The sequence below is a fragment of the Cyrtonyx montezumae genome, unplaced genomic scaffold, assembly GCF_038088225.1.
Source record: "Cyrtonyx montezumae isolate F1298 unplaced genomic scaffold, pur_monq_1.0 scaffold_66, whole genome shotgun sequence".
NCBI classification, from domain to species: domain Eukaryota; kingdom Metazoa; phylum Chordata; class Aves; order Galliformes; family Odontophoridae; genus Cyrtonyx; species Cyrtonyx montezumae.
The window spans coordinates 1-25,837 of NW_027072074.1; the positions used below are offsets into that span (position 1 = coordinate 1).

At 64.4% G+C, this 25,837-nt stretch overlaps 2 protein-coding genes across 2 annotated transcripts; both read right to left on the reverse strand.

Moving 5' to 3' along the window:
- Positions 1-2,257: 2,257 nt before the first annotated feature.
- TXNIP (thioredoxin interacting protein) lies at positions 2,258-5,785 on the reverse strand. The gene is given in 10 exon segments (XM_065750173.1): positions 2,258-2,299; positions 2,401-2,546; positions 3,218-3,374; positions 3,470-3,726; positions 3,852-3,954; positions 4,188-4,297; positions 4,300-4,334; positions 4,608-4,680; positions 5,480-5,563; positions 5,566-5,785. Coding segments are annotated over 10 exon segments (1,173 nt in total). The 5' UTR covers positions 5,732-5,785.
- Positions 5,786-17,597: 11,812 nt separating this feature from the next.
- HJV (hemojuvelin BMP co-receptor) lies at positions 17,598-21,500 on the reverse strand. The gene is made up of 3 exons (XM_065750157.1): positions 21,383-21,500; positions 19,240-19,742; positions 17,598-18,288 (listed from the first exon to the last, which is right to left on the reverse strand). The coding sequence occupies exons 1-3, from the start codon at positions 21,477-21,479 to the stop codon at positions 17,686-17,688; spliced, it is 1,203 nt and encodes a 400-aa protein (XP_065606229.1). The 5' UTR covers positions 21,480-21,500; the 3' UTR covers positions 17,598-17,685.
- Between the last annotated feature and the right edge of the window lie 4,337 nt (positions 21,501-25,837).

Below are 25,837 nucleotides of genomic sequence, written 5' to 3' on the forward strand. Positions count from 1 at the left end.
CAGTGCGGCGCTGCCAATTGGGGGAGGGGTGAGCGCCGTCCCCGGCTCTGCCCCTTTCCCCCACATTCCCATATGGGGCAGCGCAGCCCACGCACCGCCCCCTACGGACCCCCCCACTGGCCTCCCCCCCACTGCACACCCACGCACACTCCGCTGCCCTCCACGCCCGTTTCCCCACGCCGCCCCCCAACTGTGCATTGCCCCCTCCAAGCTCCCCTGCCCCCCACGCCCACCCCCCCCCCCCCCAACTGCAACCGCCGCCCCGGTGCCCGTTTCCCAGCCCCCCCCCCCCCGCCTCCCATCCCCCACGCGTGACCGCGGCCCCACGGCCGCTGTGCCTCAGTTTCCCTGCAGCCCCGGGAGAGCTCCGTGCTCTGCACTCAGAGCCCCACAGCCGCACCCACTCCGCCCCACACCCCACGGCCGTGGGGTCCGTCCTCACCCCACCCCCACCCGTGGCACTTCGGGCCCCCCCCCCCCCACACTTGGGGGGTCTCTCTTCCTCCCCCCCCCACACTTGGGGGTCTCTCTTCCTCCCCCCCCCCCACACTTGGGGGTCTCTCTTCCTCCCCCCACCCCCAACACTTGGGGGGTCTCTCTCTTCCTCCCCCCACCCCCGACACTTGGGGGGTCTCTCTCTTCCTCCCCCCCCCCACACTTGGGGGTCTCTCTTCCTCCCCCCACCCCGACACTTGGGGGGTCTCTCTCTTCCTCCCCCCACCCCCGACACTTGGGGGTCTCTCTTCCTCCCCCCCCCCACACTTGGGGGTCTCTCTCCTCCCCCCACCCCCGACACTTGGGGGTCTCTCTTCCTCCCCCCCCCCACACTTGGGGGTCTCTCTTCTCCCCCCACCCCCGACACTTGGGGGTCTCTCTTCCTCCCCCCCCCCCCACACTTGGGGGTCTCTCTTCCTCCCCCACCCCCGACACTTGGGGGTCTCTCTTCCTCCCCCCCCCCACACTTGGGGGTCTCTCTTCCTCCCCCCCCCCCCCACACTTGGGGGTCTCTCTTCCTCCCCCCCCCCCCCCACACTTGGGGGTCTCTCTTCCTCCCCCCCCCCCACACTTGGGGGTCTCTCTTCCTCCCCCACCCCCGACACTTGGGGGTCTCTCTTCCTCCCCCCCCCCACACTTGGGGTCTCTCTTCCTCCCCCACCCCCGACACTTGGGGGTCTCTCTTCCTCCCCCCCCCCCCACACTTGGGGGTCTCTCTTCCTCCCCCCCACCCCCGACACTTGGGGGTCTCTCTTCCTCCCCCCCCACACTTGGGGGTCTCTCTCCTCCCCCCCCCCCCCACACTTGGGGGTCTCTCTTCCTCCCCCCCCCCCCCCACACTTGGGGTCTCTCTTCCTCCCCCCCCCCCACACTTGGGGGTCTCTCTTCCTCCCCCCACCCCGACACTTGGGGGTCTCTCTTCCTCCACCCCCCCCACACTTGGGGGTCTCTCTTCCTCCCCCCACCCCCGACACTTGGGGGTCTCTCTCTTCCTCCCCCCACCCCCGACACTTGGGGGTCTCTCTTCTCCTCCCCCCCCCCCACACTTGGGGGTCTCTCTTCCTCCCCCCCCCCCACACTTGGGGGTCTCTCTTCCTCCCCCCCCACCCGGACACTTGGGGGTCTCTCTTCCTCCCCCCACCCCGACACTTGGGGGTCCCTCTCCTCCCCCCACAGCCGTTCTGCTGCATTGGGAGCACTGAGTGCGGCCCTATAGGGACAGCGCGGTCCCCGCACCCCACAGAGGGAGGGGGCACCTCCAGAGCTGCTCCCCCCCCTCCCCTCCCGTACCCCAAATGGGAGCGGACCCCCCCTCCATTTCAGAGCTCTTTATTATAAACGTAACAGTAGAAACCCCAACGGTACAAAACAGAACTGCCCCCCCCCCCAAAAAAAAAAACCCACGAATACAAAACCAACGGTAACAAAAGGAGACACAAAAGGAGACCTCCGCGCCCCACACGGTCGGGGGGGGGTCCCACCGGGGGTCCCACCCCCCCCCTCTATGGGTCAGCGCCCCGCGACCCGCACAGAACTGCAACACCTGAGACGCGGTGACGGCGGCACCGCTACGGACGGACACGCGGAGCCCGAGGACGGACCCCCCCCGCCCCCAAAGCCCCCCCGCCGGGCGCTCACGGCCCCACGCCCCCCGTGGGTGCCGTGGAGGGGGGGCCCGGGGTGGCACGCGGCTCCGGCGCCCGCGTTGAAGCAGAGGGACAGCGCAGCGCTGCGGCCGCGCTCACCGCTCACTGCTCTCTGCTCACTGCACCGCGTCGGCGTTGTTGGCCACGCACGGGTCCACCTGGGGGGGGAGGGGGAAAAGAGGGGGGGGTGAGCGCTCAGCGGTCGCCCAGGGCGGCCCCCCCCTCCCCACCACGCGGCCCCCACCCCCCGGCTCCTCACCTCGGTGTAGGTGGGCGGTGGCATGAACTTGAACTCGGGCGCGTACATGAAGATGGGGCTGTCGAAGCCGTCGTCGTCCAGCAGCGGCGTGGTGGGGCTCTCCAGGCGGTGGTCCTCGGGGACGATGTCCAAATAGCACGGAGGAGCTGGGGGGGGGGGCACGGGGACGGCTCAGAGACCCACACCCCACAAAACCCGGCGTGGGGCACAGGGATGGGGGGAGCCCGAAGGGCCGGGGGGGGAAGGAGGGACCCCAAAGAGCTAGGTGTGGGCAGGAGGAGGGTCCCAAGGGGCTGAGGGACCCCAAAGCATCGGGGGTGGGGGGCAGGAGGGTCCCAAGGGGCTGAGGGACCCCAAAGCATCAGGGGTGGGGGGGGAGGAGGGTCTCAAGGGCTGAAGGACCCCAAAGAAGAGCTGAGTGGGGGGGGGAGGAGGGACCCTGGAGCTTTGGGGCTGTGGCATGGGATCAGGATGGACCCCAAAGTGCTGAGGAATGGGCTGAGAATGGGACCCCAAAGCCATATGGGGCTGGGGAATGGGGGAAGGAGGGACCCCCAGAACCATGTGGGGCTGGGGAATGGGGGAAGGGGGGACCCCCAAAGCCATATGGGGCTGGGGGAAGGAGGGACCCCCAAAGCCATATGGGGCTGGGGAAGGAGGGACCCCCAAAGCCATATGGGGCTGGGGGATGGGGGGACCCCCAAAGCCATATGGGGCTGGGGGATGGGGGAAGGAGGGACCCCCAGAGCCATGTGGGGCTGGGGGAAGGAGGGACCCTGAAGTTCTGCGGTGGGGGAGGGGCCGGATCCCCACTCACCTTCGGGGGCGTCGGGGAGGTTGAGGTCCACCCAGCTCATCTCGGAGCTGGCCTGGCTGGCCATGCTGGAGCTGCGGCTGCCGATGCCGCTGCGGCTGCCGATGACGAGGGGCAGCTCCAGGATGATCTTCTTGGAGCCGGGCACGCTGACGTAGATCTGCGGGGTTGGGGAGGGGGGCAAAGTGAGCTGTGAGCCGCCCCAAAACCCCCCGCCCCAAAAACCCCTTCCACCCCAACCCCCCCGCCCCCCACCTGCAGGAAGTACTCGACGCGCAGGATGTTGCAGCCCAGGATGGACGGCCTCAGTTTGCGCACGCGGATGGTTTTGCCGCGCCAGCTCTCCGATGTCCCCGAGATGATGTGGTGGCCCCTCACGCACGACAGCTTCTGCGTGGACACCTTGGTCTGCCCGCCGGCCAGGAACGTGTGCTTGGCCACGATGGCGGCCTTGGGCACCACGATGCGCGAGCACGTGTTCTCGAAGTCGGCGTTGATGCAGATCTCGTCGCCTGCCGGGGAGCAGCGCGGCGTCAGGGCGGCCGGGACCCCCACACCCCGGGACCCCCACCCCATTCCCCGCCCCCCATCCTCCCCCCACCCTGCCCCCCTCCCCCAGGCGTGGGGCGGCCCCCACCTTCGCAGAAGCCCTTCCTGTCGATCTGGGCGCTGACGGAGACGCGGCCGTCGGGGATGAACATGCACGACACCTTCTTCTCCTTCTTGGCAGCAACCGGGGACTGCGGGGAGGGGCGGCTCTCAGTGCCACGGAGCCCCCCCCCCCCTCAGAGCCACGCTCCCCCTCCCAGCTGCCCCCCAACCCCCACCCCAACCCCTCCCATCCCCCCCAGTGCTTCTTAACAACAGAGCTCTTAATCCGCGCTGAGCTGCAAAGCCCATTAAGTGAGCCCCGCTGACAGAGGTCGCGGTGACCCCCCCCCCCCCCCCCCCCCGTGGGGCAGAGGACACCCACCAGCAGCTCGGGCGTGTTCACGTCCACGGGGTCCATCACCTCGAAGCGCTTCTTCACCTCCTGCGTGGGGAGCGACGGCCGCTCCAGGAACGCCTTCACCCAATAGTCACGCAGCCGTACTTCCCCTTGAAGGTGGTACCGAGCGGACTGCAGCCAACAGCACGGCACCGTCACCCACGGCACGGCACCCACGGCCCCCCACATCTGGGGCACCAACCCCCCCAGGGGCACCCCAACAGCCCACACCCGGGGCACCCCATAGCCAGGGCAGAACCCCCACCCGAAGCACCCCACCCCCCCAGGGGTACCCCAACAACCCCCACCCGTGGCACCCACCCCACCAGGTGCACCCCCACACCCCCACCCGGGCACCCCAGCCCCACGCGGCCCCCCCCCGTGTCCCACGCTTTAGGGTCTCACCCCTGGGGCAGCTCGAAGCCGAACTTGTACTCGTAGGTGTTGCCGGGCCGCAGGATTACGGAGCCGTCCTCATCTGCGCGGGGACGGGGACAGCTCAGCCCGAGCTCAGCTCCCCGTGATCCCCCCCGCGCTGAGCAGGCAATACTTCCCCCCCCCCCTCTGCTGCCCACGCTTTCATTTCCCCTTTCCACTTCTCCACCCGGAGCCCGATGTTCCCCCCCCCCCCCCCGGCCGTTATCTCGCTGTTATCTCCACGGACACTCGGTCCCCACTCCCTATCTCTCACTGCCCCACAGCTCCGTGCCCACGCACGCAGTGAGCTCAGGCAGCACAGCCCCGTGTCGCCCCCTCTGCCCTTCTGCTCCCCGGTGGGACCTCACCCCAACACCCAACCATCCCTCACCCCAACGGGGCACCGCACCCCAATCCCCAATGGCCCTTCACCCCAATCCCCGAAGGACCCAAAGGTCCCTTTACCCACACACACAGTGACCCCTCCACCCCACTCCCCAGTGGGACAACACAATAAGACCCAAGGACCCCTTCACCCCAATGGGCACCACCACCCCGACACCCAGGGACCCCAACTCCCAGTGGGGCACCACCACCCCGACACCCAGGGACCCAATCCCCCCCGGGACCCCTCCACGTGACCCCTTCACCCTAATCCCCATTGGGACCCCACGATGACACCCAACTCCCTCCACCCCCCGACTGGGATAACACCACGTGACCCTGTGACCCCTTCACCTATTATCCGCCAGGACCCCACGACGCCCCCTCCCCGCCCCTCCCGGGACCCCACCACGTGACCGCCTCATTCCCCATTGCGACCCACGGTGCCCCCCCGCACCCACTCGCGGGACCCGCACCCACCCGCGGCTGCTCGTCCAGGCTGAGCACGTCCTCGTAGCTCAGGTAGTGCAGCTCCTGCCGGCACTGCTGCGCTCCCGGGCCCAGTTGACGCGGGCCCTCCCACACGCGCGGACCCGCACGGCGCTGACACGCGTGACCTCGGCCACCTCGAGCAGCACGCGGCCCGCCACCTTCTCGCCGCTGCTGTACACCTTCTCGGGCTCCGAGAGCCACACCTGGAACGTCTTCACTTTGCGGAACATCACCATGGCTGCGGGCGCTGCGTGTGTTCCCCGCTACTCCGCTCCGCTCCGCCCGCGGCGCTCAGCTGAGTGAGAGCGGCCCCGCGCCCGCGCCCCTTTTATAGACTCCGCCCGGCCGCCCTCCCCCGCCCGCGCTTGTTGATGCCAGGCGAGCCACGCTGAGGGCGCGTGGCCGGGCCGTGCGGCACGCGTGATCGGCGCTCCCATTGGTCGCCGCCGCCTTGTTTACGGCGTCGCCGACCAATCAGCGCGCCGCCGGCGGAGCGTGGACAGCGTGTGAAGGAGAGGCGAGAGTGTGCTGCGGAAAGGGGGCGGGAGGGGAGCGGTGACGGAGACGGAGTGACAGCGCGGATGGCCAATGAAAAGTGAGGATTGCGTGCGGCGTTGACCAATGGGGAGCCGGAACAGGATGTCTTGTTCCTTGGGCCGGGGCGCTGCCGTGGGAGGGGGGGGTGCGGTGATCGGGTCGGGGAAGAGGGGGGATGGGGATGGGGATGGGGATGGGGATGGGGATGGGGATGGGGATGGGGATGGGGGGTCCGGCCTCGCGGCGGGGGTGGCTGGGGCGGGGGGTCCGTGCGGCTCCCACCCGCTGGGGCTTCCCCGAGCTCTCCAGCCGCACCCGGGGGAGTTCCCGCAGCCCCTCCCCTGCTGCTCCTCGAGCTCCCCGAGCCCGAGATGCGAGAGGGCAAAATCGGGGTGGGGGGGCCCAGGTCGGACCCCAGGGGATCACCTCCCCCCGTCTCACTGCGCTGCCCCATGGGGGGCTTCCCCAACCCGCGGCCCTGGGCCCCCTTCCACCCTCCCGCCCCGTGCCCCGTGGTGGGGGTCCTCCACGGGACCGCTCTGTGCCCCACGGTGGGGTCACCACGCAGGACCCCGCTTTGTGTCGCGGTGAGGACCTGCCCCCCCCCCCGTGCCGTGTTGGGGTCCCCCTGTGCCATGGCTGAGGCCCTTTGTGGGACCCCCACCCCCCTGCGTTTCGTGTTGCCCCCCTGTGCCACATCCCCACTGTGGGATGTTGGGGATCCTCTGCGGAGCCCCCCGTGCCATCCACCCACTGAAAGGGGCACGGGACCCCCCCCCCCCACTTCCACGGACCGTATTGCAGCAGCTGCTGGGGGGGGGGACAGAGCTGTGAGTGGGGGGTGGGCGTCCAGCCCTGGGAACCCTGGGTGGGCCGAGCAACTGTGCCTGGTCCTACAGAGCCCCCTCCTCGCGTCCCAAAGGGCTCAGTGTCCTTCCCCCCCACCCCTAACCCGGACCCCCCTCCCCCCACCGACCCCCTTCCCCCACCGACCCCCTCCCCCCACCGACCCCCTCCTTTTCCTTTCCTTTTCGCTTTATTCGTTCCCCCCCTCCCCCCTCTGTCCCATGGGCGGCTCAGGAAGGACCGAAGGGCGCTCACAAAACAAAACGTGCGGGTGGGAAATGGGGGCCCCGGGACTCCCCCCACCCCCCGGGAGGAGGAGGAGGAGGAGGAGGAGGAGGTAGGGCCGTGTTTGTGCCCGCTTTGTCCTTTGCTCCTCACGTGGCCCTGTTTGTCCCACGGGCACTGCGGGCACACAGTGTGCTCGGGATGACGTATGCGGTTACCTGCGGGGGGAACCCCGATGAACTGCGGGGTGAACCCCAATGAACTGCGGGGTGAACCTCCATGGACTGTGGGGTGAAACCCAATGAACTGTGGGGTGAACCCCGATGAACTGTGGGGTGAACCCCAATGAGCTGCGGGATGAACCCCGTTGAGTTGTGGGGTGAAACCCAATGAACTGTGGAGTGAACCCCGATGAACTGTGGGGTTAACCCCAATGAGTTGTGGGTTAACCCCGATGAACTGTGGGGTGAACCCCGATGAACTGTGAGGTGAACCCCGATGAGCTGCAGGGTGAAACCCAATGAGCTGTGGGGTGAACCCCGATGAGCTGCGGGGTGAACCCCGATGAGCTGCGGGGCGTACCCCGCTTGGCTGTGTGTACCCCAGTTAGCTGCAGGCTGTACGTCGGTTAGCTGTGGGTTTTACCCTGGTTACTTTTGGGGTGTATCCCGCCTGGCTGTGAGGGTGTACCCCAGTTCGCTCCCCGCTGTACCCCGGTTCGCTGCGGGTGTGCTCTGGTTGGCTGCGTGGTGTACCCCAGTCAGCAATGGGGTGCACCTCAATGAGCTGCAGGGCGTACCCCAGTTCGCCGTGAACTGCACCCCGATGACGGGGGGTGTACCCCGCGTAGCTGCCGAGCGTCCCCCCAATAGCTGCGGGTTGGACCGCAGTTCTCCGGGGCGGTTCGCTGCGGGGTGCCCCCCCCGCACATCTCCTATCGCACATATTCCCCCCGCGGGCGCTCGGGCGTCAAAGGTCGGATCGCCGCTCCCGGGCGCGTTCCCGATCACGGGCGGTCCCCCCCCTCATTCCCTCCCCCCCCTCATTCCCTCCCCCCCCTCATTCCCCCCCCCCCCGCGCTCGCCCTTTGCTCCCGTGCCCTCCATCCGCGCGGGGACGCGCGCGGTTCCCACGGCGGCGGCGCTCCGGGTGGAGTGGGATTGGGAGCGCTTCGGTTTCCGAACGGCGCTCCGCGTCCCTGCAGCGGGGACGGGGGGAGTGGGGGGTGGGGGGTGTGGGGGGGTGGGGGGGTTTGGGTTGGGGGGGGGAGCCGCATTGCTTCCCGCACGGAGCGGCTCTCGCTGTTTCCCCGCTCCCTCTGGGCGGTGGTCGGAGGTTACCCCCTCCTCGCTGCGGGGAAGGAGCGGTGCTGCAGGAACTGGGGGGGATTTTGAGGTGCGTGGGGGCAGCGGGATGAACCCCCCTACCCCTCCAAACCCCCCACCCCCCGCCGTGCCCGTGGGACAGCCCCGGTTTCCCGGTGGGGCCGTGCCGCTCTGCGCTCCACTTTTCTCCATATATGGTTCCTCTCTGCGACTTTTTTTTTTTGGGGGGGGGGGGGGGGGGGAGCAGAAAGGGCCCTCGGAGGGACCGACGGCGCCCGGAGCGGACGGACGCGCTGTGCGGATCAGGAAAGGGCATTTCCTTTGGCACCGCTCCCCGGGTGCGGAGCGTCCCACGGCCATCGCACGGCTGGAAAACAAAGGGGGGGGAGGGGGGATGGGGGGGGGATGGGGGGTGCACTGCCCCAGGCTCAGCCTGCCCGCGTCCCTCTGCTCGGAGTCACCCCCCAAAACACGGAGGGTGCACCCCGTGTCGGACGGGTCAGTGTCCGCGTGGAAGTGACAAACGCTGTGGGGTCGGTGCCCCTCTTCGGGGTGGGGGGGGGGGGGACAGCGATGCTGCTGGGCGGTGCTCAGCCTCAAACTGTGGGGTCAGAGCTCCCCGCCCCCCCCCACCCCAGAGCTGACCCTCAAACCGGGCTTGGGATCTCCCCCCCTCACTCCCCGGGGCCATATGCAGCGCTCTGCGATGGGGACGTGCGACGCAGTCCGGTAGGAGGCATTAATTTCGGAGCGCAATAGGCACGTGACATAGGCGAGGCGCACAGAGCCGTTGTTCGTGTGATTACTGTTAATTGTTATTCTTACCATTATTTTATCCTCCTTTCAGAGCTGTGCCATGGAGCTGTGCCATAGAGCTGTGCCATGGAGCTGTGCCATGGAGCTGTGCCATGGAGCTGTGCCATGCAGCTGTGCCATAGAGCTGTGTTATAGAGCAGTGCCATAGAGCTGTGCCATGGAGCTGTGCCATAGAGCTGTGCCATGGAGCTGTGCCATACAGCTGTGCCATACAGCTGTGCCATGCAGCTGTGCCATGCAGCTGTGCCATACAGCTGTGCCATACAGCTGTGCCATGCAGCTGTGCCATGCAGCTGTGCCATGGAGCTGTGCCATACAGCTGTGCCATAGAGCTGTGCCATACAGCTGTGCCATGGAGCTGTGCCATAGAGCTGTGCCATACAGCTGTGCCATACAGCTGTGCCATACAGCTGTGCCATGGAGCTGTGCCATACAGCTGTGCCAAGGAGCAGTGCCATAAAGCTGTGCCATGGAGCTGTGCCATACAGCTGTGCCATGGAGCTGTGCCATAAAGCAGTGCCATACAGCTGTGCCATGCAGCTGTGCCATAGAGTTGTGCCATGGAGCAGTGCCATGGAGCTGTGCCATGGAGCTGTGCCATGGAGCTGTGCCATAGAGCTGTGCCATACAGCTGTGCCATGGAGCTGTGCCATAGAGCTGTGCCATACAGCTGTGCCATAGAGCTGTGCCATGCAGCTGTGCCATAGAGTTGTGCCATGGAGCAGTGCCATACAGCTGTGCCATAGAGCTGTGCCATGCAGCTGTGCCATAGAGTTGTGCCATGGAGCTGTGCCATACAGCTGTGCCATAGAGTGTGCCATAGAGCTGTGCCATAAAGCTGTGACATGGAGCTGTGCCATACAGCTGTGCCATGGAGCTGTGCCATGGAGCTGTGCCATGGAGCTGTGCCATGCAGCTGTGCCATGCAGCTGTGCCACAGAGCTGTGCCACGGAGCTGTGCCATACAGCTGTGCCATGGAGCTGTGCCATAGAGTTGTGCCATACAGCTGTGCCATAGAGCTGTGCCATACAGCTGTGCCATACAGCTGTGCCATGGAGCTGTGCCATACAGCTGTGCCATACAGCTGTGCCATACAGCTGTGCCATGGAGCTGTGCCATACAGCTGTGCCAAGGAGCAGTGCCATAAAGCTGTGCCATGGAGCTGTGCCATACAGCTGTGCCAAGGAGCAGTGCCATGCAGCTGTGCCATAGAGCTGTGCCATGGAGCTGTGCCATAGAGCTGTGCCATAGAGCTGTGCCATGCAGCTGTGCCATAGAGTTGTGCCATGGAGCAGTGCCATACAGCTGTGCCATAGAGCTGTGCCATAAAGCTGTGACATGGAGCTGTGCCATGAAGCTGTGCCATGGAGCTGTGCCATAGAGCTGTGCCATACAGCTGTGCCATGCAGCTGTGCCATAGAGTTGTGCCATGCAGCTGTGCCATAGAGTTGTGCCATGGAGCTGTGCCATGGAGCTGTGCCATAGAGCTGTGCCATGCAGCTGTGCCATAGAGTTGTGCCATGGAGCAGTGCCATACAGCTGTGCCATAGAGCTGTGCCATAAAGCTGTGACATGGAGCTGTGCCATGAAGCTGTGCCATGGAGCTGTGCCATGGAGCTGTGCCATGGAGCTGTGCCATGCAGCTGTGCCACAGAGCTGTGCCACGGAGCTGTGCCATACAGCTGTGCCATGGAGCTGTGCCATAGAGTTGTGCCATACAGCTGTGCCATACAGCTGTGCCATACAGATGTGCCATACAGATGTGCCATACAGATGTGCCATGGAGCTGTGCCATAAAGCAGTGCAAAGGAGCTGTGCAGTGGAGCTGTGCCGTGGAGCTTTGCCATGGAGCTGTGCCATACAGCTGTGCCATACAGCTGTGCCATACAGCTGTGCCATGGAGCTGTGCCATACAGCTGTGCCATAGAGCTGTGCCATGCAGCTGTGCCATACAGCTGTGCCATACAGATGTGCCATAGAGCTGTGGCATGGAGCTGTGCCATACAGATGTGCCATACAGATGTGCCATGGAGCTGTGCCATACAGCTGTGCCATGGAGCTGTGCCATAAAGCAGTGCAAAGGAGCTGTGCAGTGGAGCTGTGCCGTGGAGCTTTGCCATGGAGCTGTGCCATGGAGCTGTGCCATACAGCTGTGCCATGGAGCTGTGCCATAGAGCTGTGCCATACAGCTGTGCCATACAGCTGTGCCATAGAGCTGTGCCATGCAGCTGTGCCATACAGCTGTGCCATGCAGCTGTGCCATACAGCTGTGCCATGGAGCTGTGCCATACAGCTGTGCCATGGAGCTGTGCCATAGAGCTGTGCCATGCAGCTGTGCCATACAGCTGTGCCATGGAGCTGTGCCATGCAGCTGTGCCATGCAGCTGTGCCATGGAGCTGTGCCATGGAGCTGTGCCATAGAGCTGTGCCATACAGCTGTGCCATGGAGCTGTGCCATACAGCTGTGCCATACAGCTGTGCCATACAGCTGTGCCATAAAGCAGTGCCAAGGAGCTGCGCCATGGAGCTGTGCCATACAGCTGTGCCATACAGCTGTGCCATACAGCTGTGCCATAGAGCTGTGCCATAGAGCTGTGCCATACAGCTGTGCCATTGATCTGTGCCATACAGCTGTGCCTTGGAGCTGTGCCATAGGGCTGTGCCATAGAGCTGTGCCATGGAGCTGTGCCATGGAGCTGTGCCATACAGCTGTTCCAAAGAGCTGTGCCATGGAGTTGTGCCACGGAGCTGTGCCATACAGCTGTGCCATGCAGCTGTGCCATACAGCTGTGCCATGGAGCTGTGCCACAAAGCTGTGCCATACAGCTGTGCCATGCAGCTGTGCCACCGAGCTGTGCCATGGAGCTGTGCCATAAAGCTGTGCCATAGAGCTGTGCCATGGAGCTGTGCCATGGAGCTGTGCCATAGAGCTGTGCCATACATCTGTGCCATGCACCTGTGCCATACAGATGTGCCATAGAGCTGTGCCATGGAGCTGCGCCATAGAGCTGTGCCATGGAGCTGTGCCATGCAGCTGTGCCATGGAGCTGTGCCATGCAGCTGTGCCATGCAGCTGTGCCATGCAGCTGTGCCATGGAGCTGTGCCATGGAGCTGCGCCATACAGCTGTGCCATGCAGCTGTGCCATGGAGCTGTGCCATGCAGCTGTGCCATGGAGCTGTGCCATGCAGCTGTGCCATGCAGCTGTGCCATGGAGCTGTGCCATGCAGCTGTGCCATAGAGCTGTGCCATGCAGCTGTGCCATAGAGCTGTGTTATAGAGCTGTGACATAGAGCTGTGCCATGGAGCTGTGCCATGCAGCTGTGCCATGGAGCTGTGCCATGCAGCTGTGCCATGCAGCTGTGCCATGGAGCTGTGCCATGGAGCTGCGCCATACAGCTGTGCCATACAGCTGTGCCATGGAGCTGTGCCATGCAGCTGTGCCATAGAGCTGTGTTATAGAGCTGTGCCATACAGCTGTGCCATAGAGCTGTGCCATGCAGCTGTGCCATACAGCTGTGCCTTGGAGCTGTGCCATAGAGCTGTGCCATAGAACTGTGTTATAGAACTGTGCCACAGAGCTGTGCCATGGAGCTGTGCCGTGGAGCTGTGCCATGCAGCTGTGCCATACAGCTGTGCCATACAGCTGTGCCATAGAGCTGTGCCATACAGCTGTGTTATAGAGCTGTGCCATGCAGCTGTGCCATGCAGCTGTGCCATGCAGCTGTGCCTTGGAGCTGTGTCATAGAGCTGTGCCATGGAGCTGTGCCATACAGCTGTGCCATAGAGCTGTGTCATAGAGCTGTGCCACAGAGCTGTGCCATGGAGCTGTGTCATAGAGTTGTGCCATAGAGCTGTGCCATAGAGCTGTGCCATGGAGCTGTGCCATGGAGCTGTGCCATAGAGCTGTGCCATGGAGCTGTGCCATGGAGCTGTGCCATACAGCTGTGCCATAGAGCTGTGCCATAGAGCTGTGCCATGGAGCTGTGCCATGGAGCTGTGCCATACAGCTGTGCCATAGAGCTGTGCCATAGAGCTGTGCCATGGAGCTGTGCCATACAGCTGTGACATGCAGCTGTGCCATACAGCTGTGCCATAGAGCTGTGCCATAGAGCTGTGCCATGGAGCTGTGCCATACAGCTGTGCCATGCAGCTGTGCCATACAGCTGTGCCTTGGAGCTGTGCCATAGAGCTGTGCCATAGAGCTGTGCCATGGAGCTGTGCCATGGAGCTGTGCCATACAGCTGTGCCATACAGCTGTGCCATAGAGCTGTGCCATGCAGCTGTGCCATGGAGCTGTGCCATGCAGCTGTGCCATGGAGCTGTGCCATGGATCTGTGCAATACAGCTGTGCCATACAGCTGTGCCATAGAGCTGTGCCATACAGCTGTGCCATAGAGCTGTGCCATACAGCTGTGCCATGGAGCTGTGCCATGGAGCTGTGCCATAGAGCTGTGCCATGGAGCTGTTTTCTTTCTGCAGTGCCGCGCTCCGTGGGTCGCTCGGCCGCGGTCTCGTGGTGCCCACGGATGGTCTCGGACGGACCTCTGGAGGCGTTTGCGGGAATGACATCGCGCACCGCGCGGTCCCTCTGTGTCATGCGGGGTTTCGTGCGGGGCGGCGCGCGTGGGATCCCCCTTCCCACGCAGTACCGAACGGCTCTGGAACGGGCGGTGCCCCCACGGGAACGGTCGCACCGCGGAGCAGCGGAGCCCCACAGCGCCTGAGGGACCCACGGAGACGTGGGAACCATTGCAGAGAACTGCGGCACAGCGTGGCACACTATGGCACAGCATGGCACACTCTGGCACACTCTGGCACACCGTGGCACACTGGCACACTCTGGCACACTATGGCACAGCATGGCACACTATGGCACACTATGGCACAGCATGGCACACTCTGGCACAGTGTGGCACACTGGCACACTCTGGCACACTCTGACACAGCGTGGCACACGCTGGCACAGCATGGCACACTCTGGCACACTCTGGCACTCCGTGGCACACTCTGGCACACCGTGGCACACTCTGGCACAGCGTGTTGCACTCTGGCACACTCTGGCACACCGTGGCACACTGGCACACTCTGGCACACGTGGCACACTCTGGCACAGCGTGGCGCACTCTGGCACACCGTGGCACACTCTGGCACACCGTGGCACACTCTGGCACAGCGTGGCACACTCTGGCACAGCATGGTACACTATGGCACAGTATGGCACACTAGGGCACAGCATGGCACACTCTGGCACAGTGTGGCACACTGGCACACTCTGGCACACTCTGACACAGCGTGGCACACGCTGGCACAGCATGGCACACTCTGGCACACTCTGGCACTCCGTGGCACACTCTGGCACACTTTGGCACACTCTGGCACACCGTGGCACACTCTGGCACAGCGTTTTGCACTCTGGCACACTCTGGCACACCGTGGCACACTCTGGCACAGCGTGTTGCACTCTGGCACACTCTGGCACACCGTGGCACACTGGCACACTCTGGCACACGTGGCACACTCTGGCACAGCGTGGCGCACTCTGGCACTCCGTGGCACACTCTGGCACACTTTGGCACACTCTGGCACACCGTGGCACACTCTGGCACAGCGTGTTGCACACTGGCACACTCTGGCACACGTGGCACACTCTGGCACAGCGTGGCGCACTCTGGCACACCGTGGCACAGCGTGGCACTCTCAGCACGGCCCTGAGTGTGTCCCTCTGAACTGCCGCCGGGCGCGGGTGGCCTGGGCTGTGACAATGGGGCCCCCCCACCCCGGGGACCCCCACACCCCCACCCACAGCAGAGCTTTGGGGCCGCTCGGAGCTGTTGGGTTGGGGGGACCCTATGGGTTACAGAGCCATGGGATCCCACACTTCCGTGATCTATAGGGCCCCTTCCGACCCAATCACGCGGTGGTCCCACAGCTCTGTGATCCACAGGAGCCCCTCCGACCCCACGGACGCGCAGTGCTGTGATCGTGGCACTGCCGCGTGCCGCTGCCGCCCCCTATGGTCGGACCACCCCGGGGCTGCGGCGTTATCGGGTGACGGGAAATCCTTTAATGTCGCGGAGCCCCGGGGTGAGCGACGGGAGCAGCGGAGAAACCCCATCGAGGGCAGCGGGGGTGGGGGGCACCGATCCGGGGGAGGGACGGATCCTTCCGCGCTCGGTGCCCGCAGCAGAAGGGTGCCAGGGACACCCCAATGTGTGGGGAACCCCACAGGGTGCCAGAGACCCCATCATGTGCCGGGGGTCCCCAGGAGATGTCAGAGACCCCATAGGGTGACAGAGACCCCAAATGTGTCAGGGGTCCCCCAGGAGGTGTCAGAGACCCCATAGGGTGACAGAGACCCCATAACGTGTCAGGGGTCCCTAGGAGATGTCAGAGACCCCATAATGTGCCAGGGGTCCCCAGGAGGTGTCAGAGACCCCATAGGGTGACAGAGACCCCAAATGTGTCAGGGGTCCCCAGGAGGTGTCAGAGACCCCATAGGGTGACAGAGACCCCATAACGTGTCAGGGGTCCCCCCGGAGGCGTCAGAAACCCCATAACGTGCCAGGGGTCCCCAGGAGATGTCAGAGACCCCATAGGGTGACAGAGACCCCATAACGTGTCAGGGGTCCACAGGAGGCGACAGAGACCCCATAGGGTGACAGAGACCCCAAATGTGTCAGGGGTCCCCCAGGAGGTGTCAGAGACCCCATAGGGTGACAGAGACCCCATAACGTGTCAGGGGTCCCTAGGAGATGTCAGAGACCCCATAACGTGCCAGGGGTCCCCAGGAGATGTCAGAGACCCCATAGGGTGACAGAGACCCCATAACGTGTCAGGGGTCCACAGGAGGCGACAGAGACCCCATAGGGTGACAGAGACCCCAAATGTGTCAGGGGTCCCCCAGGAGGTGTCAGAGACCCCATAGGGTGACAGAGACCCCATAACGTGTCAGGGGTCCCTAGGAGATGTCAGAGACCCCATAATGTGCCAGGGGTCCCCAGGAGGTGTCAGAGACCCCATAGGGTGACAGAGACCCCAAATGTGTCAGGGGTCCCCCAGGAGGTGTCAGAGACCCCACAGTGTGTCTGGGGTCCCCCAGGAGGCATCAGAGACCCCATAGGGTGACAGAGACCCCATAACGTGTCAGGGGTCCCCAGGAGATGTCGGAGGCCCCATAGGGTGACAGAGACCCCATAATGTGCCAGGGGTCCCCAGGAGATGTCGGAGGCCCCATAGGGTGACAGAGAGCCCCATCACATGGTGGGAACTTTATTGGGGTGCCAGGGATCCTCAGAACCTATCAGAGACCCCATGATGGGGTACTGGGAACCCTGCATGGTACCAAGACCCCATAAGGAGTCAGGGTTCCCTGGGAGATAACAGGAATCCCATAGGATGCCAGATATCCCATAATGAGTCAGGGGACCCTAGGAGACGTCAGAAGCCCCATAGGGTGCCAGAGTCCTCACAGCGCATCGGGGGCTGCGCGTTTCCTTCGGAAGGAAACCCCGCACCGCTCCGCAGTCCCAGAGCTGCGCGGTGGGGCCGGGTGCCAAAAACCGCAGTGGGAACATCGCCGCGTCCCTGGGGGACCCGAAGGAGCGGGGGAGCAGCGCAGCGGAGGGGGATGGGCGCATCCTGGCGACCCCGAGGGGGCGGCCGCCGCCGCGTGCGCTGTGGGGCTGAAGCAGCGCCCATCCCCCATTGCGCTTTGGAAGTGCCACGGTGCCAGCGAGGGCCACAAGGGGCAACAGAAGGGTGGCGAGTGCCAACGAGGGGCACAAAAACTCACAAGTGCTGATGAGGGGCACAAAAACTCTCAAGTGCCAAATGGGGGTCACAAGGAGCTCACAAGTGCTGATGAGGGGCACAAAATCTCACAAGTGACAAATGAGTGTCCCAAGGAGCTCACAAGTGCCAACGAGGGGCACAAAAACTCACAAGTTCCAAATAGGGGTCCCAAGAAGCTCACAAGTGCTGATGACGGGCACAAGGAGTTCACAAGTGCCAACGAGGGGCACAAAAACTCACAAGTGCCAAACAAGGTGCACAAGGAGCTCACAAGTGCCAACGAGGGTCACAAGGGGCTCACAAGTGCCAAACAAGGTGCACCAGAAGCTCACAAGTGCCAATGAGGGTCACAAAAACTCTCAAGTGCTGATGAGGGGCACAAAATCTCACAAGTGCCAAATGAGTGTCCCAAGGAGCTCACAAGTGCTGATGAGGGTCACAAGGAGCTCACAAGTGCCAGTGAGGGGCACAAAAACTCACAAGTTCCAAATAGGGGTCCCAAGGAGCTCACAAGTGCCAACGAAGGGCACAAAAACTCACAAGTTCCAAATAGGGGTCACAAGGAGCTCACAAGTGACAAATGAGTGTCCCAAGGAGCTCACAAGTGCTGATGAGGGTCCCAAGGAGCTCACAAGTGCCAACAAGGGTCACAAGAGTGACCAGAGAGCGCAGAGACTGCAGAGGAGGAGGAGGAGGAGGCCGAAGGACGGAGGCGCGCGCGGGCGTGCCGCGGCGGCCTGGAAGATGTGCAGCTTCTCCGCATCGGGGAGGAAATCCCTGGCGTCCTCCAGCGCTCCGTGCGCCGCCATGGTGAAGTTGGCGTCGCCGGACACGGCCACGTCGAAGACGCACGACTGGAAGTAGACGTCCTCCACCGGCAGCGCGGCTTTGCAGAGCGCCCGCGCCTCCTGTGCCGCCGCGCGGCCGCGCACGCTGCGGGACAGGCGCTGGCTGCGGGGACAGCCGGCCACGCACAGCTGCAGGTCCTGCTCCGCCGTGAAGGCGCGCGTCACCTCCTCGGCCGCGCGGATGGAGAAGGAGAGCTGGCGGGCGGCCTGGCGCACGGCGATGGTGGTGCCGATGTACGGCGCGCGGATCTCCACGTGCCGCCCGGGGCTGCGCTCGCGGATGTGCAGACCCCCGCCCCCCGACACCGAGCCGTCCTCGAAGGCGGCGGGCACGTCGTCCAGCTCGGCGCGGTACACGTTCTGCTCCGTGCACTCCTTCATGTTCTTGAAGATGATGGTGAGCTGCGGGGGGGGGGGGGGGGGATGTGGGGGGCACGGAGCTGCTCAGAAACACGTGCCCCCGGGATCGCTTTATGTCCCCACATCACCCCCGGGATCCCCACATTACTCGTGGGGTCCCCACATCACCCCCAGGATCCCCACATCATCCTTAGGATCCCCACATCACCCCCAGGATCCCCACATCACCCTTAGGGTCCCCACATCACTCTTAGGATCCCCACATCACCCTCAGGGTCCCCACATCACCCCCAGGATCCCCACATCACTCGTAGGGTCCCCACATCACCTCCAGGATCCCCACATCCCCCCCTGGATCCCCACATCACCCTTGGGATCCCCACATTACCCCCAGAATCCCCCCCCCCCCGCTCCCCCCCACCCCATTATTGACCCCCGTAACTCACTGGGAACCCCCCGGAGACCCTGACAGCTGCCAGATACCAATAGGGGACCACGGACCCCAAGGGGGGGACAGAGAACCCCCAAGGTGTCAGGGTCCCCAGGAGGTGTCTGAAACCCCATAGGATGCCGGGCACCCCAAAAAAGCCTCTGACACATTATGGGGAACCCGGGATCCTCAGAAGTGCCCATACAATATTATGGGTTCTTTGGCACCCTATGGGGTCCCTGCCCCCTCCGGGAGCCCCCTGACTCACTGTGGGGTCCCAGTCCCCTCCGGGAGCCCCCTGACTCACTGTGGGGTCCCTGCCCCCTCCGGGAGCCCCCTGACTCACTGTGGGGTCCCTGTCCCCTCCGGGAGCCCCCTGACTCACTGTGGGGTTCCTGCCCCCTCCGGGAGCACCCTGACTCACTGTGGGGTCTCTCCAGGAGCCCCCTGACTCCCTGTGGGGTCCCTGCCCCCTCCGGGAGCCCCCTGACTCACTGTGGGGTCTCTGTCCCCTGCAGGAGCCCCCTGACTCACTGTGGGGTCCCTGTCCCCATGGCGCACACCTTGCTGGTGACGGTGGCGTTGGAGCCCTCGGCCACGGGCGCGCTGGTGGCTTGCACGAAGAGGAACTTGTTGTCCAGCAGCGGCCAGGAGCCCTCCACCCGACACGTGTGGAAGTCGTCGTGGAACGTGCGGACGTGGGGGTCCCCGAAGGCGGCGCAGTGGCGGTAGCGCGGCGGGCGGCCGTGCTTGGAGCGGAACGCCTTCTCGTAGTCGCACCTCTCCGAACTCGGGAAGCTTCGGCGGTCCGGCGTCGGCGCGCGCGGTCGCGGCGGAGCGGTGGGGCCATCCTTGGAGCAGTTGTGTTGGATCATCAGGTCCTCGATGCCGTGCACGGCCGAGTGGAAGGCCAGGTCACCGCGGCACGTGCGCGCCGTGCGGCGTGTGCACAGCGAGTAGGAGCGCAGCGCCGTGCAGAACGCGGCACCGCGGCCCGCGCCGCGCACGTGGAGCGTGGCCGCCACGAAGTCCGAGTTACAGCGCAGGATCTTGCACTGGGAAGAGACTGGGGGAGGGGAGGGCGGGGCGGGAGGGGGGAGGGAGGGATGGGGGGGGGTGGGGTGGGGTGGGGAGGGGTGGGATGGGGTGGGATGGGATGGGATGGGATGGGGTGGGATGGGGTGGGATGGGGTGGGATGGGATGGGATGGGATGGGGTGGGGTGGGATGGGATGGGATGGGATGGGGTGGGGTGGGATGGGATGGGATGGGATGGGATGGGGTGGGGTGGGATGGGATGGGGTGGGGTGGGGCAGGGCAGGGTGGGGTGGGATGGGATGGGGTGGGGTGGGATGGGATGGGATGGGATGGGATGGGATGGGATGGGATGGGATGGGATGGGATGGAACAGAATGGGATGGGATGGAATACAACAGGATGGGATGGGATAGGATGGGACGGGACGGGATGGGAGATGGGATGGCAGATAGAATGGAATGGGATAGGAGGTGGGATGGGATGGGAGATGGGATGGGGGATGGAATAGGATGAGGGGGAGGTGGGATGGGATAGGAGGTGGGATGGGACAAGGGGAGATGGGGTGGCAGGTGGAATGGTATGAGATATGGGATGGAAGATGGGGTAGGATGGGGGGAGGTGGGATGGGAGATGGGATGGGATAAGAAGGGAGATGGGAGGAGATAAGATGGGATGGCAAGAGATAAGATGGGAGATGGCAGAGGGTAGGATAGGATAGGATAGGATAGGATAGGATAGGATAGGATAGGATAGGATAGGATAGGATAGGATAGGATAGGATAGGATAGGATAGGATAGGATAGGATAGGATAGGATAGGATAGGATAGGATAGGATAGGATAGGATAGGATAGGATAGGATAGGATAGGATAGGATAGGATAGGATAGGATAGGATAGGATAGGATAGGATAGGATAGGATAGGATAGGATAGGATAGGATGAGAAGAGAATGGGTGGGATGGGATGGGATGGGATGGGATGGGATGGGATGGGATGGGATGGGATGGGATGGGATGGGATGGATGGGAGACGAGATGGGGCACCTCAAGGCAGCACATCCCACTGCCCAGCCCGCACTGAGCCTTGCAAAGGAGGCGTTGTTGGGAGATGCTGCTCTCCCTGCATCCACAAACCCAGTGCCCAGGTTCTGTTATTGGCTGCTGTACACCCAGGGCCACAACGTGGGGGCACCTGGGGGTGTGTGGGGGGGCAGCCTGGGGGTGTGTGGGGGGGCAGCCTGGGGGTGTGGGGGGAGCAGCCTGGGTGTGTGTGGGGGGGCAGCCTGGGGGTGTGTGGGGGGCAGCCTGGGGGTGTGTGGGGGGCAGCCTGGGGGTGTGGGGGGCAGCCTGGGGGTGTGCGGGGGGCAGCCTGGGGATGTGGGGGGCAGTCTGGGGGTGTGGGGGGGGCAGCTTGGGGGTGTGGGGGGCAGCCTGGGGGTGTGGGGGGGGCAGCTTGGGGGTGTGGGGGGCAGCCTGGGGGTGTGGGGGGCAGCCTGGGGGTGTGTGGGGGGGCAGCCAGGGGGTGTGGGGTGGGGGCAGCCTGCTGCCTGCCCGCTCCCCCCGGCAGCACCGGCACATCCAGGTGTTGCTGGCGACATTCTCCCGTCCCCTTCCCGGGGCTGCGGGTGCCCCTCTCACGGGTGCCCGTGTGACACTCGTGGCTCCGTACCATGCCTGCAGCAGAGCAGGACGAGGAGGAGGAGAGCCGGGAGGAAGAGGCCGCGCTCCAGCTGCGCTGGGCTCTTTGTGCAGCTGGCTCTCCCCATTGCAGTCCGTGCGGAGCCGGGGGTTGCTCACACGCTGGTCCGGCCCTGCTTCATCCCGGAGCAAACCTGGGAGAGACAGCGAGGGGGTGTGAGCAACACGGCGCCGCGAGGATGAGGAGCTGCACACACACACACACACACACACACACACACAGCTGCAGGCTCAGGGCTGCACACACACACACACACACACGCACACACACACACACAGCTGCAGGTTCAGGGCTGCACACACACACACACACACACACACACACACACACACAGCTGCAGGTTCAGGGCTGCACACACACACACACACACACACACACACACACACACACACACACTGCTGCACAGTGTTTGTTGCCCCCCAGGCCGGGCAGCGTGCTCTCAGCCCCACTGCCGCCCTCCCCTCGGCTCTGCAGCACTGGAGCTGCAGCGATGGGGACATCCCGGCTCTGTCAGCGCTGGGGGGTCCTTGGGGGTCTCCAGGGGGTGTTGGCTGGCAGTGACAGCTTTGTCCTTTTTGGCCTCCAAACCAGAAGCAAAGCGGACCCCTTTTGCACTCAGGGAAGCTCTGTGGGTCAGGCCTCATGCTTCTCTGAGCCGTGGCCAACAGGGTGGGGGTCTCTCAACCTGGGGGTTTGTGGGAGCACCGAACACCCTTCCCAGGTTTATATGGGATCAGAGTGTCCTTCCCACGCTTACATGGAGCCCCCTCATCCTTTCTGGGGTTATGTTGGATCCCCACATCCTTCCTGGGGTCATCCGGAATCATAACATCTTCTCCAGGATTCTATGGGGTCTGAGCACCCAGGGTCTGCTGAGCGTCCTTCTGGGGTTATATGGGATTGGAATGTCCTCCCCAGGGTTATATAGTGTCCTTCCTGGGGTTATATGGGATCTGAGCATCCTTCCCAGGATTAGATGGGATTTGGGCATCCTTCCCAGGATCGCATGGGATCCCTGTGTCCTTCCTGGGGTTATATGGGATCTGAGCATCCTTCCCAGGATCGCATGGGATCCCTGTGTCCTTCCTGGGGTTATATGGGATCTGAGCATCCTTCCCAGGATCGCATGGGATCCCTGTGTCCTTCCTGGGGTTATATGGGATCTCTGAGTCCTTCCTATGGTTACATAGGATCCCAATATCCTTCCTAGGGTTATACAGGATCCGGAGCCCCCGCTTTCTTGGGGGTGGTGGGGCAGATGTGGTGGTGGGGAAATAGGGTGGAAGGGCAGTGGGGCGGTGGGGGCGGTGGGGCAGTGGGGTGCAATGTGGTGCTCAGCTGAGGACCACCGGTGGCCGCAATGTGGGGCCGTGTGACTCTGGTTGGGATGTGCTGACCCCGGCGGTGCCGGGAGTGGGGCAGCAGCACTGCCAGCCCTGCAGGGCCTCAGTGCCGCTCCCCAGGCTGGGGGGGTGGGGGTGGGGGTGGTGGGCTCCCCCCATCGGTGCCCTCCCCCTGCCCCTTGGGTCAGCCCCACTTACCCGTCAGTCCCCACTATCCCCTGCGCCCCAGCACTGCCCGTCCTCGTCACCACCTGTATCCCAAATGACAAGCGGAGCGCTCTGTGGGGCCGGCAGCCAAACGCAGTGGGGCTGTGGGGCGCGGGCCCCCCCTCCCCTCCCCCCTTCCTGCTACCTTTGCTCCGTCCTCCCTCTGCTGCGGGACAGGGGACGGGTGTTGAAATAGATCTGCCTAAATTTAGCTGGGGGGGCACACGGGTGTGTGGGTGTGAGCGGTGCGAGAAGAGGAGGGAGCACGGGCTGGGGGGTCTTCCTCCCTTCCTCACTCTACACCGCTGCGGAGGGAATCCCTATGGGAAGGGGCCGTATTCTGCCCCCTTACCCCTCCCAGGGAACGCTTCTGTCATTGTTTTGGACGGAGCTCCCCCCATCGCGGTGTGGTTGGGAGCGGAGTGCGAAGGTCAGCGGTGTCAGCGGGGTCGACGGCCGCCAGGTTGGGGTGAGCTTCCCCAGTATCCCACCTGCGGGGGGCACGGCCCTATAGCGCGGGCACGGGGAGGGGGGGGCAGTGCCCCCACCGCAGGGCTCCCCTCTTTGTGCCCGTGGGACTCCTCCTGAACCCGATGGGCCATGTGGGGTCCCCCATGATTGGGGTTCTCCAGGGCCGGGTGCTCCATGTAGGGTCTGTGGCTCCTGGGGCTCCTCCAGCACTGGATGCCCCCTTTGGGGTCCCGGTTGTTGGGGTTCTCTGGGGCCGGGTGCTGCATGTGGGGCTGTGGGGGGGGGGGGGGGCGTTCCCTTCGTGCTGTGGTGCCATTGAGTTTGTGCTGACCCCACAGTGCTCCTCCCACGGGACTGCTCATCCCGAGGCCCATTTGGGATTTCGTCCGATGAAGGACGCTCGGGTTTTCATCCTGGGGGACTCCCACGGGGGAGGTGGGCGCCTGACACTATGACCTGATGCCCATCGATTTGGGGTGCTCGGAGCCCCCTCTTCCCATCACCCGAAAACGAGGGACATCTGGAGAGCAGCCAAAACCCACACCCTGCACCACAGCTCTGCGCCAGCCGTGGGGTGTTCCCCCACCCGCTGCCGGGGTGACACGTGTGGAATTCCCACGGGAACAGCGGTTGGACGCTGGGAGTGGGGTTGGCACCCCAAAGAGCCCACGTGCACCCCACATTGTGCCCCACAGCGTGCCCTACAGCGCACTCCACATCCAGGCTCCCGGGGCTGAGCATCACCCCGGTACCGGGGGGGGGGGTTCTGTTGCTGTGGGGCGGAGCTGAGCTGCTGATGGGGTCAGGGGGGTGGTGGGCATGCGGGATCTGCTGGGGGGATGGGGTCAGCTCTGCGGGGGGGGCACTGTCCCTCTGTCCGATGGAGCCATGTGTGCACCCATTCCATTCCCCTCCCCAGCGCCGAACCCCACATCTCTGCACCCCGCGGTGCAGCTCCCACCCGAAGCGCTGCCCCTCCCCCGGCGATGGGGTGCGGGACCCCGCGGGCTGCAATGAGACCCCCACCCGAGGCGCTGCCCCTCCCCCGGCGATGGGGTGCGGGACCCCGCGGGCTGCAATGAGACCCCCACCCGAGGCGCTGCCCCTACCCCGGCGATGGGGTGCGGGACCCCGCGGGCTGCAATGAGACCCCCACCCGAGGCGCTGCCCCTACCCCGGCGATGGGGTGCGGGTTCCTCCGGGATCCAGCGCGGGATCGCTGCTGTGGGATCGGCGCGGAGGGCGAACAGCTGAGCTGCGCGCGGCCCCATCCGTCACCGGGAGCGAGGAGAGGGCTGAGGGCGATGCTTTAAAAATAGCTGGAGGGATTTTCGATCCCCAAAACTGAATTCCGGCGGGGAGGGGAAAGGAGAGGGAGGGAGGGGGTGGAGGTTTCTGAACGGTGCGTGTCCGTGCGCTCCAAATCCCTGCGGAGGGCAACCCCGAGGACGGTCCCAACCCCAGAGGAGGTGTCCAACCCCGATGGAAGTGCCCTGACCCAGCGAAGGTACCGACCCCGGTGGTGATTCCCAACCCAGCGGAGGTTCCTGACCCCAATAAGGGCGTTCAACCTCAATGAGGGTCCCAATCCCAATAAAGGTCCTCACCCCAATGGGGGTTACCAGTCCCTATGGAGGTGCCAACCCAATGAGTGCCAACCCAATGAGTGCCAACCCCAATGAGAGTGCCAACCCAATGAGTGCCAACCCCAATGAGGGCTCCAATGGCAAAGAAAGTACCAAAATCAAAGGAAGTGCCGAACCGAATGAGGGTTCTGAACCCAATGGGGGTCCCGGGCCCCCAAACAGGTGCCCTGTCCCCATGGGGATCCCAACCCCGATGGGGTGCCCAACCCATTGGAGGTGCCAGACCCAGTGGAGGTGCCCAACTCCAATGAGGATCCCAACCCCAATGGGGGTTCCCGGCCCAATGGAGGTGCCCAACCCCAAAAGGGGTTTCTGGCCCCAGTGAAGGTACCGATCCCAGCGGGAGTTCCCACCCCAATAGGGCTCCCTGACCCCAAAGAGGGTCCCAACCCCAATAGCGGTGCCTGACCCCAAAGAGGGTCCCAACCCCAATAGCGGTGCCTGATCCCAGTGGAGACACCGAACCCAGTGGTGCCAAACCCAACAGAGATACCCAACCCAGGGATGGAGCCGTTGCCCACAGAGGTGACGTGCACCCAGACCAGGGTGCCAAGGATGGGGGGCGGGGAAGTGGGGGGGGGGGGGTTGCCCCACAGGGGGTTGGCACGGACCCGAGGGCACGATCCCGCTGCCGGGATGCCGACGTGCGGATCAGTGACCGACACCTGCTGCTCGGCCGGGCAGCTGTGCAGCTAAAAACAGAGCACAGCAGATGGGAGCGGGGGCCGGGAGGTGCCCCCCCCTCCCCGCAGCCCCCC